The 16723-nt window shown below is 41.2% G+C and overlaps 1 protein-coding gene across 4 annotated transcripts in view; it reads left to right on the top strand.

The window, feature by feature from the left end:
• The window catches only part of LOC117421171 (calnexin-like), a 40676-nt gene extending 24540 nt beyond the window's left edge, over positions 1 to 16136 (top strand). For 3 of the 4 annotated variants that reach the window (XM_059033537.1, XM_059033526.1, XM_059033530.1), the window contains exons 8-15: positions 1025 to 1214; positions 2618 to 2731; positions 3853 to 4009; positions 4101 to 4316; positions 5813 to 5929; positions 6495 to 6657; positions 7263 to 7414; positions 15155 to 16136. In XM_059033537.1, the coding sequence (XP_058889520.1) occupies positions 1025 to 1214; positions 2618 to 2731; positions 3853 to 4009; positions 4101 to 4316; positions 5813 to 5929; positions 6495 to 6657; positions 7263 to 7414; positions 15155 to 15229 (1184 nt within the window). In that variant the 3' untranslated portion in view covers positions 15230 to 16136. The remainder of the gene's footprint in view (positions 1 to 1024; positions 1215 to 2617; positions 2732 to 3852; positions 4010 to 4100; positions 4317 to 5812; positions 5930 to 6494; positions 6658 to 7262; positions 7415 to 15154) is intronic. The other variant, XM_059033546.1, reaches the window with a different exon arrangement.
• Positions 16137 to 16723: the final 587 nt, after the last annotated feature.

Below are 16723 nucleotides of genomic sequence, written 5' to 3' on the forward strand. Positions count from 1 at the left end.
GTAAACCAAAGCGAAGAAACAGATTGCGTCTCTCCATCCCCTTTTATGCCGTCACACATGACCCCTTGGTAAACGAGTACAGCCGCCCCTCCAATCCGCGACTGCAACATTTTTTCCCTTCCGGGTCAATGAGTTAATGCACCAGAGTTCCGCCCCCTTTCTGGCTGTCCGACTTCCCTTGAACCCAAGAATCACTGTCACACTTATATAGAGAATACAGAGGTTTGAGCTCAAAGCAGCCAAGGAGGGCAGAACATGATAAATGTTAAAAAGTAGTAAGAAACCTGGGGGGTCCCTGAGTGTCTCACCTGGTAAAATCACGGCCGTGTACAAGGTGAGTCATATGGTCAGGGGAGCGCAGGTTTGCATCCTGGCTGTACGAAGACGCCGGTCTTCGCTGGGGATCGGAGGGAGCATCACATTGGCTCTGGCACTCTTGCGATTTAGGGAGACAAATCCGTCAGGGACTGTTTCTCCTCATCAAGCTATAACCTTACTGGCCAGGTGCCTGGTAAGCTCAAGTAGATACCTGCTGGGCTGGCCTTTGTCCTCCAGAGGCTGGTAGCTCGCTGATATCCACTCTCAAGTTCCTGGGTGTAAAAAAGGAATTGGGATCGGAAGAATCTTCAGTCCTGAGCTTTGTGGTGAATTCCTGCGGTGATGCGTGGTGAGGGAACATAATTGGACAATCAGGGGTAAAATAATTGGGCACTGGATTATGAAAAAAAAGTAAATAAGAAGCCTGAACTAAGCTGTGTACTAATGCATTTGAAAACATTAGCAAAGCATGGTTTTGCTGTTGTCAACTTTCCAGTGCAATTGATTACAGAACTATTTCAATGACTTCCCCTACCATCTATGTATGCTCATTCCTTTTGTTGTTACAGTGATTGAAATTTTAATATGATTAGCTGTTGGTAGGCAAACACTACCAATGAGAGTGCTGAACAGAGGTCTCAGATTTCAATGTGATACTGAAAGAGAGCTTACAGCATTTTAAAATATATCGGTGTATGTCTTTCAGTACTGAGTCCAGATAACAGCTTTGAGATCTTCATTGATCAGACCAGTGTGAGTAAAGGAAACCTCTTGGAGGATTTTGTCCCACCTATAAACCCAGCCAAAGAGATCGATGATCCTAATGACAGCAAACCCGAGGACTGGGACGAGCACCCAAAGATCCCCAACCCAGAGGAAACCAAACCTGACGACTGGTGAGTGAAAAACAATTAACCATGGTTAAGAACATCAGAAAAGTTTGAGAACGGAAAAGGGCCATTCGGCCCATCAAGGCTTGTCCATTTTCCCCTACTGGGGGGGGTGGGGGGGGGAGAGGAATAATTTAAAAGCAAAAAATCTAGTTGTTTTTTAAATCTTCCCAGTGTTTCAGATCCTACTATTTCTCCTGGTAGGCTATTCCATGTATTTATAACTCTGTGTGAAAAAGTTTTTCTGTCTTCTGTTCTAAACTTACTTTTACTCAGCTTCCACTTATGCCCTCTTGTTCTTCTCTCTATGCTAAATTTGAAGTAGTGTCTAGGGTTATCTTTATCTATACCATTTATGATTTTAAAGACTTCAAGTTCCCTCATTTTTCCTTCTTTTTTTTAGGCTGAAGAGATGTAATGCTTTTAACCTGTCCTCATAGCTCATGTCATTAAGTTCTGGAATCAGCCTAGTTGCCCTTCTCTGTACCTTCTCCAGTGCAATGATGTATTTTGTTTGTAGTGGGGTGACCAAAACTGCACACACTATTCAAGGTGGGGTCTGACTAGGGCATTGTATAATCATAGCATAACCTTTATAGATGTATTCAATGCTTTTTGCAACATATCCTAACATTCTATTTGCTTTTTAGTTGCCTCTTTTAACCCCAAAATCCTTTTCAGAGTCCTCGTCCCCTAGTTCCATCCTGTTCATTTTTTTTTTTTTTTTTGGATTTTTAGATCCAATATGCAATACTTTACATTTCTTAACATTTAAAATGTTCTTGCCACAAATTGCCCAGTTACAGAGAAGGTCCAAATCCATTTGACTTGGGCTGAGGATTCAGAGTTCACTACTACCCCAAGTTTGGTATCATCTGCAAATTTAACAATCTTGCAATAAGTATCTTGGTCCAAGTCATTTATATAAATGAGGAACAGTAAGGGTCCATGTACAGGCCCTTGTGGTACCCCATTAAGTACTCCTCACAGTTACTCTGTCCTTTTGTTTTTTAACCAGTTCTGTATCGAATTACATGTCCTCTCCTGTATTCCTTCTAATTTTAATGTACTTATAGTTAAGCAGTAAAGTATATTTGTTGTATAAACTAAAACTTGATCAGAAACCTAAGTGAATGCAGTTATATGTTTTGCTAATGCCTTCATCAGTGTTAGCCGGAACAATTGTCTACTTGAATGGTTTCTTAAGTTATTTACCTTGGTAATTATGATTAAAACTTTTGAAGTTGTGGATGACTGAATGTGATTGTTGTGACATTCCTTTCTGTGTGCTGCAGATTTCGTATCACTTTCTTGAAGTGTTTGTGGATATGGAAGAGGGCAGGGAATGTTGGTCGGTTGAGGCTTTGCATTTATTTAGCCTTGGGGAATCACATGTGTCATTTTTTCAGGGATGAAGATGCTCCAGCAAAGATAGAAGATCCTGATGCAGTGAAACCTGAAGGCTGGCTCGATGATGAACCAGAGTACATATCGGACCCTAATTCAGAGAAACCTGAAGACTGGTATATATATATATATATATATATATAACATACAATTACATTTCAGCGTTCTACCAGGACAAAAAAGGGATTGAAGTCCAAAGTTATTGTTGCAGCTTTGGCTTCTACTAGCGATAGAATTGCTGAGGTGACCAAGGGCTGGGATTGTCGGGCCTCCCTTGTGCATTGAAGTGCTGTGGCTCATTGTTTGGAGGGTACAGTATCTGCTCCCTAGTGTCAGAATTTTGAATATTGACAGGAGGGGGTTATTTCAAAGCCCTGTATCGTAAATCTGTCCTGCATTGTTGTTTCCATGTTTCCTGCAGTTGACTTGGCTTTTACTTTTGAAAAACATGTTTCCGGAAATATTTTTTCTTTGGCCATTGAGGACAGATTCTTTTAAGTGACTCATTTGATCTTGTTACCAAAGTGGTTTTGCCAGCTGCGTAAATCATTATGTATACAAATCATGTCTGTATAATGTATTGTCATAACGACATCAATCGCACTTGACACCACTTAGATTAACCCTTTGCGGTCCTATGTCGGACCTGGGCCGACATCGCAATTTTCCCTTTCCGGTCCAGTGTCAGGTCTCTTGTCATTTTTTCAACGGAAAAAGCCGAGAAAACCATTCAATGGCTGAGTTAGACCGATAGGAGCCGAGAGAAGCTGAAAAAAAAAAATGGGGCGTATCTCATGAATACTGATAGCCTCGACACCACATAGATAACACGGACATAAACAAACAAGATAGCTGCTTCCGCATCCAGCGCTCAAAGAACATTACAGACATTTTACTGTTTTACTGTGAAAAAAAAAATACTTTTAAACAGCGCGTCTAAAATAAACTGCGCATCTGAAAATAAATTGGCCGTGACGCGCCTGAGACGCGCTGAATAAATGGACCGCTAAGGGTTAATGCTTCCATTTTCAGACTCCATGAGGGGGAATGATCATGCGTTTGAAAATGTTTCCCCAGAATAGTTGTTGAAATAATTTGAAGGAACAGAAGTAGGTGAAGTAGGTAAACTTCAAGTTCTTGTCGGAGTTCTTGTGAACCTAATAGTAGGTTAACTGTCTGACTGGTTTTGCCTTTTTGACACTTACTGCTGCTGAATGAGTACCTTGTGTTGTTGCAGGGATGAGGAGATGGATGGGGAATGGGAAGCCCCTCAGGTCCCCAACCCAGCCTGTGAGACGGCCCCGGGCTGTGGAACGTGGAAGCTGCCTATGATCAACAACCCCAACTACAAGGGCAAGTGGAAGCCTTCCATGATCGACAACCCCAACTACCAGGTTTGTTCCAAAAAGCATTAAGTAGCTTCAGGTGTGTGTTTGCATATATGTATATGCAGAAAACAAAACTGTATTTTTTGTTCTTTGGTAGGGAATTTGGAGCCCAAGGAAAATCCCGAACCCAGATTATTTTGAAGACCTGCATCCATTCCGCATGACTCCCTTTAGTGCAGTGGGCTTAGAGCTCTGGTCCATGACTTCTGACATCTACTTTGACAACTTCATCATCTGCTCTGAGAAGGAAGTGGCTGACCGCTGGGCAGCTGACAGCTGGGGCCTGAAAAAGCTGGTGGCCAGCGCCAATGAGGTATTGACTAGCTGTATATAAACAATACTGTATTTGTTAGGGAGCTGTGCAATACAAGCTGATATCTATCAGTGAGTGGGGTGAAAATCTGCTTGCATCTTGCACAACTCTATTTTATATTTTTTGTATAGTTAAATATGAGTTGTGACATCCATCTGATACAAACAAATGTCATATGGCCAGGGTCGGCCTTAGGGCAAGGCAGCAGCCTAGGGTCCCACACCTAAGGGGCCCTCGTGCGCGTCAAATTGTATGACGTCTTCAGAGTCGAAACAGTCTCGTGAGTATTATGTCGGCCCCTCGCAAGTACGAGTCGGGCCATTGTAAAAGGAAAATAAAAAATATAAAGAAATTCAAGTCAAGCGGCAACAAGGAGCTCTGCTGCCGTATCTAGACAAACCGCCAAATACAAATCTGCTTCAGGAAGCAAATTAATCAGAGTCAGACTCTTCACAATAATCATCTCCAAAATATTGATTTCTGCTTACCAGTGTAACATTACCACATGTGCACTTTGTGACTGACAAAGCGGACGTCCTCATATGAGTGTACTCGATCATAAGAAATTTAGTTAACGCTTTATATTGTGTGGCATAAATTAATATTAAATAGATATGCAATTGCATATTAAATTTATGTTAAATTACTTATTACTTTCCATTAACATTTAAGTCAGATTAACTGTATTTTCAATAAGGCCATGTAAACAATGGGAAATTATTAAATATTTTCAAGGGTAACAAAATGTAAAATATAAATGGACGTGATATGCAATAACATTTGGTTAACATTTAGCAAGAAACCAGCTATTTCATATTTATTAAATATTAATTTAACATTAATGTAATATGCAATTGCAAATCTATTTAAGATTAATTTATGCCATGCATTATAAAGTGTTTCTGAAATGTATTTTTAAAAATGCAACATCTAAGGATTAGCTGTCTGATAGGCAATTGTTTGGAAGTACAATCGTAAATGCAGCGTGGTATAAAATAAAGCAGCTTCTTGACTGGAATATTCAGAAAAAAACGTCATGATGTTTTGTTGGGCATATTGTTTTAGTGTAATTTACACAGCAACAATTAAAGAGCACTCAGAACTGCAGCTGAATGTGCAGTATCCAAATGTGAAATGTTACACGTGGATTTGAAAAGTAGATCGGTCAAATATAATTTTTAGATTTATATAAAAAGGATAACATTTGCAAACACTTTTTATTTCACTTAAGTGACAGCACACATGCAGTGTGGCTTGCCTACTTGATTACTGAAGGTGAAACGTAGCCTACCGTTCTATTGACATAATGTGTGGGGGTGTTTTTTTAAATTGGGATTTCTTTGGGGGGGGGGGGGGGGGGCTGGTCACCGCCTAGGGCCCCACACAGACTGAGGCCCGCCCTGCATATGGCTGTATGACATGACATCAATATCAGGGTCTATTATATTTTCACTGCATTACATGTTCATTGTATTGGATGCGTTGCTGTTTTGCAGCCAAGTGTGCTGAGTCAGCTGACAACAGCTGCAGAGGAACGTCCTTGGCTGTGGATCGTTTACATCCTGACTGTCGGGTTACCTCTGGGGCTGGTTGTGCTTTTCTGTTTCCCCAAGGTAAGAATACAAATCTCATCTACCATTTTTTTATTATTATTATTTTATTTTTTTAATGTTTTATTTTTGATTGTTATTTTAAATATTTGCAGTGTTTCTGAAAGGCACTCAGACGCTCTCACACCTTCCAGTCAGATTTTTTAAAAGTCCTTCCTCCTTCATTATTCATGTGGCAATTGTTTGTACTCATGAGCATGGATAGCACAGACTGTGGCAATGTCAGCTTCCTACACTGTCCTACAAGCATGATTGTGAAATACAGGAGTAAATGCAATCCGTGTGTGTGTCTCTATTTATTTATTGATGTGTGTATGTATGTATTAATTGATTTATTCTCAAACTTAAAACAATCTACAAACCTTAAATAATAATACTAAATGATTTACAAAAGAAAATAGCAAGTGTTCAGGTAAGTTTAGCTGGGAATGGGAAGTATAATACATTTTGGGATGTGTCTTCTTCCATAATAATTAAAACTCAGTAATGCTTAATTTAGAAATACTAAAAAATGTAATGACAAACATTTTGACAGTCTTTCTCAACATCTTCAATTGCATGTCTGCAGAAGACAGATGAATTCGCCGCCACCCACAAGAAGACGGATGCCTGGCAGAAAGATGTGAAGGAGGCAGAGGAGGAAGAGGAGGAGGGCGAAGAAGAGCAGGAGCAGGAAGGGAAATCAAGACTGGAGAGAAAAGTTAATGAGGAACAGTCAGCTTCAGCTAAAGGTGAGTCTCCACATTTAAAACACTGAGTATTAGTATTGTTGTTGTTGTTATTGTTATTGCAATTTTAATCTAAGAACAAAATGCAACAATCCTTTAGGAAGAAAGAGAAAAAATAGCCACGCCCTATTTCCCGGCTGGACAAGAAGACTAGTATTAGATTTTACTTGGTTTTATGTGAGCAGCTGGCATTCCAGCCAGAAAGTCATTGGTGTGTTACGTATGAGGGAAACATTACCTGCTATGGGAATGTGTTGCCATTATGCAGTACAGATGCTGCTTCTTCTCTAAGGTTTGAAAAGTCGCTCATCATGACCCCAACTTCTAATCAAGAATAACATTAATTCCAAGAGTACTCTGTAACAGATCATTTATTGTAAATGCAAGTCTGCAAATTTGAAACAGGATAGTGCCTGCAATACCCTTTCATATGTAAAGGTAGTTTGGCACATTGCTTTTTTTAATCTGGCAAAATGAATGCTGTGCGTTGGTACTGGATTAGATATTGTCAGTATTCTATCCTGTGCATTGGTACTGGATTAGATATTGTCAGTATTCAATCCTGAAAGAAATTAATTGATATAAACGTCCCGTTGTGATCGTTGAAGAAGAAGAAGAAGATGAGGAGGAGGAGGAGGAGGAGGAAGAAGAGGAGGAGGAGAAGAAGAGTGATGAGGAAAACGGGGCTGCGGGAGGAGGCAGCCATGAGGAAGAGGAGGACGAAGGCGGCAACAAAACTGAGTCTGTGTCGGAAGACGAGGTCAGTGTTGTTTCTCTTATATACCGTATAGGCCACCATGCACAGCTCCTGTTTACTTTCAGAATGGAGTGCTGAGAGTTGCAGGGGAGATGAGATAGATGTATAATATATATATATATATATAGATATAAGAATAATAGAGGGGCTTCAGTGAGTTACAGGAAAATAATTTCATCCAGGGTTTCTGCGACGTCATAAATTACGAGACCGAAGGTCGAGTAATGTATAAACTGTCACAGAAACCTGAGATGGAATTTATTTTCCTGTAACCCACTGAAGAGGCCCATCTATTATTTTTTATAATACATGGATACCCCTGTGATGCTAATATTAAAGAAGACGAGGTTCAGCAGTACAGTTTGGGTTTTACTTTTATTTTTTAAATAGTGTTTTTCAGTGCTGAGATACGAATGTACCAGCTTTACATCTTTTTTTAACGTATTCTCATTTTGTTGTTCATTAATGAACGTTTCTGTACTGTGAGTGTTGAGTGATTGAAAACAAGACATTTTGTGTTTGAATTGAATGTGATGGTCTCGGAGTCAAATGGGTCAAAGTTCAAGTATATTTTTCTCTAGAGGAATTACCACTTTTTGACGTCACTACTGTGGTATTATCACTGTAGCCTTCACCCATGTATTATATACTTTTTGAAAAACTTTATTTAACAATTAAATAGAATACACAAAATCAGGATTTAAAAAACAGATATTGTCGTGAAATCATAATTCAGATCCACCCAAAGTGAACAAAAAATTACATAAAATACTGTCGACACTGTAGTACTCCTCCAGTTCACCATCCTTAACAGCACACAATACATTGTTTACACACCAGGTTTCTTCAAACATTTCTATATTACGCATTGCTTTATAGAAATTAAAATCCATTCTAACCCGTGTTAAAACAAGCATTCTAATAATGACAAAAGGATCAGAATTTAAAACGTCATTGATTTTGTTTTATCTGCTCTTTTAAAATTGCTAGTTTGGCCTGTCCAATAATACAATTCACCAGCTGGATTGAGTACTTTCTCTTTTTGCAATACTTAAAACCAAAAATAAAAAACACCTCAGAGAACACAAAACCCAATCCAACAAGCAATTCCTTCAGAGCAGCAAACAAAGGTTTTAATCTGGTGCAGAACACAAAACAATTGTAAACAGTCTCCCTCTGTGAGCAAAAGGGACAGGAGTCTTTCAGCTCCGGGTTTATGATGCTCACAAAGGAGTTAACGGCAGTGATGGTGTGTAAGATCCTCCACTGCAGATCCCCCGATCTTTTTGGCAGTGGTGGCTTTTACAGGGTTTTCCAAGCTGACACTATCTGTTCCGCCGCCCCCAGCGCCTCTCTCCAGTATGTGTCTGGTAGTGCCCTGAGCTGCTGCTAGTAACGGCCCTTTACACACACCCTATACAACTGTTTCCCCTCTACTCTGCACAGAGGGAGGTCTCTCAGACCCTCTACAGTCAGTAAATGACCCTGCTCATCAGAAGCCTGACTGATCGCTGGGGACACTGACAGTGATGGAAAGGGGGAATCAGTGTGCAGGGCCCTGAAAAGCTGTCTCAAGAGCTCCAGCCCTTCACTGGGCAGAGCAGCATGCACCTGGGTAAGGAAACGATCAGCAGTGCGGACAGACCGCATCCCTAGAGCAGACGCTAACCACTGAGGAGTCACCCAGCTGTAAGTGTTAAAATCTAAAAGGGCTTTAAGCTTTACAACACCTGCCTTAGTATTGCCAAACTAAACAATATCACATGTCAAGAAAGTATTGTATACTAACGGCTCTTCTAGAAGCCAAATCAAGGCTAATGTTTCCAGTGTCCCTCTGCTCAATACGCACCCACTGCCATGCCCTCAGCAGGCTCTTATGTAGTCTGGCAGTCGGGCAGTCCAGTTTACTCATTTCCATCAAAAAAAGACCCCTGTCCAGACCCAGCCTCCCTGCCTGCTGCAGGAAGGCACAGGCAAGCTGCCTCCACGGGAGGTGCTCAGCGCAGTACAGCAGCCTCTGCAGGGCCTGTAACCTAAAAGCCTCCGTCATGCTAGAAAGGTCTATGAGTCCCTGCCCCCCTCGCCAGCAGCAGGTACAGTACACTGTCTGATCCAGTGCACTCCATCCCAGAAAAAATCCAGCATCACAGCCTGAACCTGTTTCACTAATGACTGGGGGCTCCAAGCAGACAAATCTGTGCCACAGGCTAGAGGCCACCAAGTTATTAACAATGAGTACTCTACCTCTATAAGACATCTGCAGAAGTAGCCATTTCCACCGCTGCAACCTGCCTTTCACTTTCTCCACCTTTCACTTTCTCCACCACCCCCTCCCAATTCCTCTGCACTGTGCTATCATCACCCAGATAAAGGAGCCCACCCCTGCTCCACTGCAGTTCAACAGGTAAAACAGGAGGACGACAACCCTTCCAGTCACCCAGGAGCACCGCACTACTTTTAGCCCAGTTTACTTTAGCAGATGACAGCTTCTCAAACAGTGCCTACACTGTCAGTATCAGTTTGGTTAGTAATAAATACAGCAATGTCATCTGCATAGGCTGTTATCTTCACTGGTTTACCAGGACACTGAGGAATGGACAGTCCAGTCAATACCCTCCTCAGCTCATTTATAAGAGGCTCTGTGGCTATAGCTTAGAGCATACCAGACATGGAACACCCCTGCTTAATACCTCTCTGAACGGCGAAAGGGGCACTTAAGCCACCATTGATTTTCAACAGACCGGAAACGTCACCATAGAGCAGCTGAACCTTCTAAGAATGCGGTCCCAAACCCAAAAGCTTTTAGTGCCCTCCACAGGTAGAGGTGATCTACCTGGTTGAAGGCCTTTTCCTGATCTAACGACACTACACCTGCATTGAAACCAAAAAGCTTGGAGGCTGCCAGTATGTCTCGCACTAAAAATATATTATCAAAAATTGATCTGTCTGGAACACAATACGTTTGGTCTCCATGCACCACCCGCCCTATCACGTCCTGAGGCAGTTTGCGAGGGCTCTGGAAAGGATTTTATAGTCCGCACAGAGCAACGATACAGGTCTCCAGTTTTTAATATTGCACAAATCTCCTTTTTTAGGGAGGAGAGTGATAACAGCTCTTCTGCAGCTCTGAGGCAGAACTTTCTCCTGCACACTCCCTGAAAACCCCAACAGGTCTTCTCCCAGCAGAGACCAGAACTTTTTATAAAACTCCACTGGGAGGCCATCAAGTCTAGGTGTCTTTTCGTTGTTCAGACCCTGGAGGTCATCAGAGAGTTCAGTCAGTCTCAGAGGGCTTTCCAGCCCCTTGGCTTCCTTTTCAGGCAGCTGAGGGAGGCCCTGCAAGAAACGCTGTGATTCCCCCGTTTCCTCCACCGCCTTTGTGTAATCAGGTCTTTATAAAAACCCACAGCCAGCTCCCAGATCTCTGCATGGCCCCTGAGCTCCTGACCAGCCGCTGTCCTCAGGCAATGAATAACTTCGCTCTGTGCACAATTTCTCTCCAGCCCAAAGAAATAGTGAGTGGGTGCATCCATCTCCACCAAGGTCTGGAAATGTGATCTCACCAGCACCCCCTGCACCTTTACGTCCAGCAGATCCGCTATTACATTTTAGGCCCTCAATCAGCCTTTCGTTTGGGCTGGACTCCAGAGCTCTGTGGAGCTGTAGGATGTCCACCTTCAACTCTGTCATGGTTTTATTTAAGCTCTTTGTGATGTTTCTAGTATATTGCTGACAAAAAGATTGAGTCTGCGCCTTCCCTACATCCCACCATTGCCGCAATGAGGAGAAGTCTCTTTTTTTACATCTCCATCTCCCAAAAAAAAATAAAAACTTTCCTAAAATGCTAATTATTAATTAAAGCAGTATTAAAATGCCAGTATGCACTTTGTAGTCTCAGAGAGGGGAGCAACACACTAACAGAAACTAAACTGTGATCTGACAGGCGTGTGGGGCTGATTAAAACAAGATTTAAAAATATTTAAATTGTTTAACAGTATAAAACCAATCCAGTCTGGCCATCGAAACACAAGTATATTGCCTATCCTTTGCATTAAGGTTTCTCCACACATCAACTAGTTCAATATAGTTTTCAATCCTAACCAGTTCTCTGGCAGACTGGGGATGTGGCTCAATGTGATTCCGATCTAATCTGCTGTTAGCTGTGCAATTAAAATCCCCATCTAAAACTAACACCTTTTTCCGTTTTACATTCTGCCAAAATGTCTTCAAGCCTCTGGAGGAAGCTTATTCTCTCCCTGCCGTCAGTAGGTACATAGACATTAATAAAAACAGACACTCTACCTTCAATAACCGTCTGGACTCTGAGTAGGCGTCCTTGTATGATGTCACAGACAATTACAGAACTCGGTTTAAACCCCTCAGAAAACAAAATGCCAACCCCAGCACTCACATTGGTTCCATTACTGAAAAAAACATCTCCTTTCCAATCCTTTTCCCAATCAACCTGATTTCCCCCATCTATGTGAGTCTCCTGCAGAAACATTCAGACTTTTATGCGAGATAAATTCAAACAATGTGGCTCTTTTAATAGCATTTCTACAGCCATTAATATTAAGGCACCCGATATTAAAGCTAGTAATTGCAGAGTTTGAAAAGGAAACACACTGATATTCAGAAAAGAAAAACAAGCAGACAGTAAAGTGAAAGAGAATTAGGAGTGTACTGGCCATCAGGACTGACTGTGTTTAACATTGCCACAGTTATTGCTCGATATGTATTTCAGGCGCACTAGTTCCTGAGTATTAAACGTTTCCTGAGCAGAAACGTTTTGTTTTAAACCTCAGCTCAGAAACAAGTCAATATCGGGGGGGGGGGGGGGGGGAAATCTTCGCCCTTTCGTTTGCTCCAGGAAATCTTTAACCCTTTGCGGTCCATTGTCGGACTGGGTCCGACATTGCAATTATTCCTCACAGGTCCTTTGTCGGACTGGGTCCGACATCATTATAGCAACGCAATAAACTGGTGTTTAATCGTTTTTTCTCCGGAAAAAGCCGAGAAAACCATTCAATTGCCGAGTGGGAGCGACAGGAGCCGAGACAAGTCGAAAAAAAAAAAAAAAAAAAAAAGGCGCATCTCATGAATAGTCATACATGGTATCAGGTATCAGATAACGGGGCGGTCATAGTAAATAAGCTGGCTGAGTGCGTCAGCACACAGACTATCATGGACATTTGCAGAGCTTTTTTCAGATGTTATAGTAATAAAATAATGACTTGGATCGCATTATTGAGGAGTTTGGTGATAAAACGAGTGATCCGGAGATGATCGATCGGTATGTACGACTATTATTATTATTATTATTATTATTATTATTATTATTATTATTATTATTTATTTCTTACATAGGTGAACGCTACAGCAAACAAAAGGGTGCGGCGGGGCTGGAGATGCCTAGTGAGTGCTTTGTTGATATGCAGGGCCATTTAAACCCGTTTGACTGTGAAAAAAAATACTTTTAAACAGCGCGTATAAAATTAACTGCGCGTGTGAAAATTGACAGCCTGCGCACTGCATGGCTCCACAGAGCTCTCAGGCTCCATATTGACACTACTGCCGTCAGAAGAAACGCTGCGTATTTTAGTGACAGCATTGTCCTCTGTTTTATTAGCCCTTTTTTTCCCCCGGCAATCTAAAAACCGCACTGTCCTCCGTGACCCTTCTACCTGTATCTGCACATCTCCCCATACAGCCATCGTCTCTTTCTATTTGCTCCCTCTCCCTCCGTTCCGAGACTGTCTGCACTCTCATTGTCAGTAGTTTTATTGTTTATACCAATCTTTGCTTCCCCCACGCCTGCACCACTCTCAGAATTATTTGTTTTGCTTTTGCTGTATCTTCGCTATTTTGGTTTGGCTTTCCGCCCCCCAACACAGTGTCACTGCCTGCCTCCTGGAGCTCAGCTGCCCCACCGTCACTAGCCTGATCTCCCTCCCTGCTGCCCGCAGGTACTGATCTGCCAGCGAGCCCAGCACTGGCCGATCCTGGCTTCTGCTTATCAGCAGTCTCATCTCCCTTACTCCCATCCCGCTCCCTACTCTCTTTCTCGGGACAGTTTTTCACAATGTGACCTTCAGTCCCACATCTGAAACACTTTGAGTCGGAGGTTGCATAAATGGCATAAGCACTGCCATCCACCTTAAACTTAAGCGTAATGTTAAGATCTTCATCGATGTTTTTTAAAATCATAAACTGCCTTCTGAATGAAATGACATGTTTCAGATGTGGTGACTTGCAGCCTAAAGGGATTCTCTTCAGCCCGGACATGAGCTGTATTTTTTCCATTTATTGCCATTTACTGTTACCATTTTTCCATATTTTTTCATTATATTCCCTACAAGTTTTACCCTCATGTACAGCACCCTAAACTCTTCATGTTGTCAAGATTACACAGAGAGGCAAATACAGGCATGACTGGCTGCAGTGTGGAGTAGTGGTTAGGGCTCTGGACTCTTGACTGGAGGGTCGTGGGTTCAATCCCAGGTGGGGGACACTGCTGCTGTACCCTTGAGCAAGGTACTTTACCTAGATTGCTCCAGTAAAAACCCAACTGTATAAATGGGTAATTGTATGTAAAAAAATAATGTGATATCTGTATAATATGATATCTTGTAACAATTGTAAGTCGCCCTGGATAAGGGCGTTTGCTAAGAAATAAATAATAATAATAATAATCTAGCCAGCTCCCTCTCTATCACCTAATTTTTCAAGAAAGGGGGAACATTAGAGAGGGTGATTTTCCTAGTGGGGACAGCTAAAGGAATTACTGGGAGAAAAGTGTTATTCACAACAATCCCCTTTTCTACAACCATAGATACCAGCTCAACTGTACCTAAAAAAACTACAATCGACCCGCTCATGCGAGAAGCTGATTTTATGTTGTCACAGCCGACTACCTCCCCAATAGTGAGCACACATCCCTTTCTCCAAAGGGATAAAACCCTTGGCGGAAACTCTGTGTTGGCGGGTTAACCTTTCAAAAGAAGTTTGGAGGCGGCCTCCCTCCTGTGCTGGCCATCCTGCCTGCTGTCGCTGACAGAGCGTCAGCTCAGCACAGTAGAACTGTTCAACAGTACACTTTAAACAATAAATGCAAAACAGTATAAAGACAAAAAAGAGGAAAAGACCGACAAACTTGCCAGCAGTGCTCATGCACACTACCCACGCCACACAGCACTCGCTCCGCCAGGCAAAACAAGTCGATAGATATGGATAGATATAATCATGTTCTAGTGATTTTCCCACATAGATAACATCAGTTTTTGTTTTTTTTTTTCCCCCTATTCAGCATAAAACAAAAATACCTTTTCATGAAACAAACGTGGCCCGGTATTTCCTTTTTTACTTTCTATGGGACAGGTAATGATGAATTAAAACTGTGGGTCATGCACTTACAAGGTTTGTAGAGCTCAATTTGGTTTTGTTTTCCGCATTGTGAGCCTGGGGTACACAGACATGAAACCCATTATTAATGCTCGGTTTTGAAGTCGCCCATAACTGTCAGATGTTTTTCAGAGAGTTTTCTGAAGAGAAACATGGTGTGGAGTAGAAAGGAGTAAACAAAGTTTTACCAGTTTGCAGCTCTGTGATGCAGAAGAAAAAAGAATTCTCACATGCTAGGACTAAAATTTGTCATCACATAAAATAGTTGGGCAGAGGTTTAACACACACACCCCCCTTATTACGCATTACAAATACAGTTTTCTTTTATTTTTGTATTCTCAGATGAAAGATGCTGATGAAGGTACAGGAGATGGACCAAAACAACCAGTCCGTAAAAGACGAGTAAGGAAGGAATAAACCTCATCTTCCACAGCTAGTGTTTGTCATTCAGTTTCTTTTAACAAGCAGTGCATGCACACACTGGCATGCCCAACATGCAGGCTGTCAAGCTGGAGGCAATGGTGACTAACTAGATTCTCTCCTAAACCACTCATGTTCACACCACCGCCCCCCACCCCTGACTGCAGACCCAAGCCTCTAAACACACTCCTTCAGTCTTCCCTTTAAAGACACATTTCTCTGAAGATAACACTGGAATGTTTATTACAATAATACCAATAAAAACAAATGTCTCCTGACATCCAATGAGGTGTATTTTACAGCTACATGATAACAATATTAACATGTGATGTGTACAATTTAAAATAGTGCAGTTTTATACAGAAATGTACATAGGAAAAAATGACATTATTTGCAGCTATTAAGCCAGTGAGTTTATTGAAAGTTAGCAAACTAAATGTAAAGAAAGTGAATATATTAGTGGTCCAGTATTTTTAGGTTTTAATTTATGTCTGTTCTATACAAGAGCAAAAATGCACTGAAAGTCTGTAATGTACTGTCTTGATTCCACTAAGGGTTTCCTTTTGTTTGTTTGTTTTTATTTTTCCAAGAGGAATGATGCTTTTTTTTTTCACACATTTTTTGCATAGTAGTTACAGCTGTTTTGCTTTGTGTGATCCAAAGTTCAAACAGATGCAGGAGCAATCAATTATTTCTGTATATTTGAATTAATTTGGGAAAAGTTTACAGACAATGGCGACCCGGAAAACTTATCAGCCACATACTGCAATTACAAAATGGCATATGTTTTTTCCAGGTGTTATAGTTTTAATGTTTATCGCCAGGTTGGGGCAATATCTCTGTTTACAAATGTTTGCAAATTGTATATTGCTCTTGGAAATAAATACTTAATACAAAGTGTCAACTTGATTGTGTACTGACTTTATTTGTGGGGTACCATACTGTATTGTATCCATGAACTCTATTGTATTTGCATGAAGCACAGTTCTAAATGAAGCAGTTACTTTAAAAACTGATTATAGAAACTGAGATTCTCTGATTTGCAATGGCCATTTCATTAATTAAATAAGTAAGACACATTTTATAATGGGAATAACGTATATCTTCCAACTTGTTTGTAAATGCTATATTTTAGCAGTAATAGGTCACTATTCACACAAGCTTAACCTATGGACTATACAAATGAATGTGCATTTCTATATTCCCGAAACTTACAAATTCATGTTGCCCTGTCTCGCATCTGCTTAAAAGGAATATTTATAGGTATGATAGTTTAACAAACTCTAACCCTAACTCCACGTTGCACTGCTCTTTGGATACAGTCTGAACATTAAAACAATAGTACATCACCCTGCTCTTGCAAATTAAATGCATTTGAGCCTCAGAAGCTTGGAGGACTGAGCAGGGCCAACACAAATTAACTTGGATGTATTAACCCTCACCATAGACTTAAAAAAATAAGATAAACTAGTAACCTAACTTCAACGTTAT

This window comes from Acipenser ruthenus, chromosome 1 (assembly GCF_902713425.1).
Source record: "Acipenser ruthenus chromosome 1, fAciRut3.2 maternal haplotype, whole genome shotgun sequence".
NCBI lineage: Eukaryota > Metazoa > Chordata > Actinopteri > Acipenseriformes > Acipenseridae > Acipenser > Acipenser ruthenus.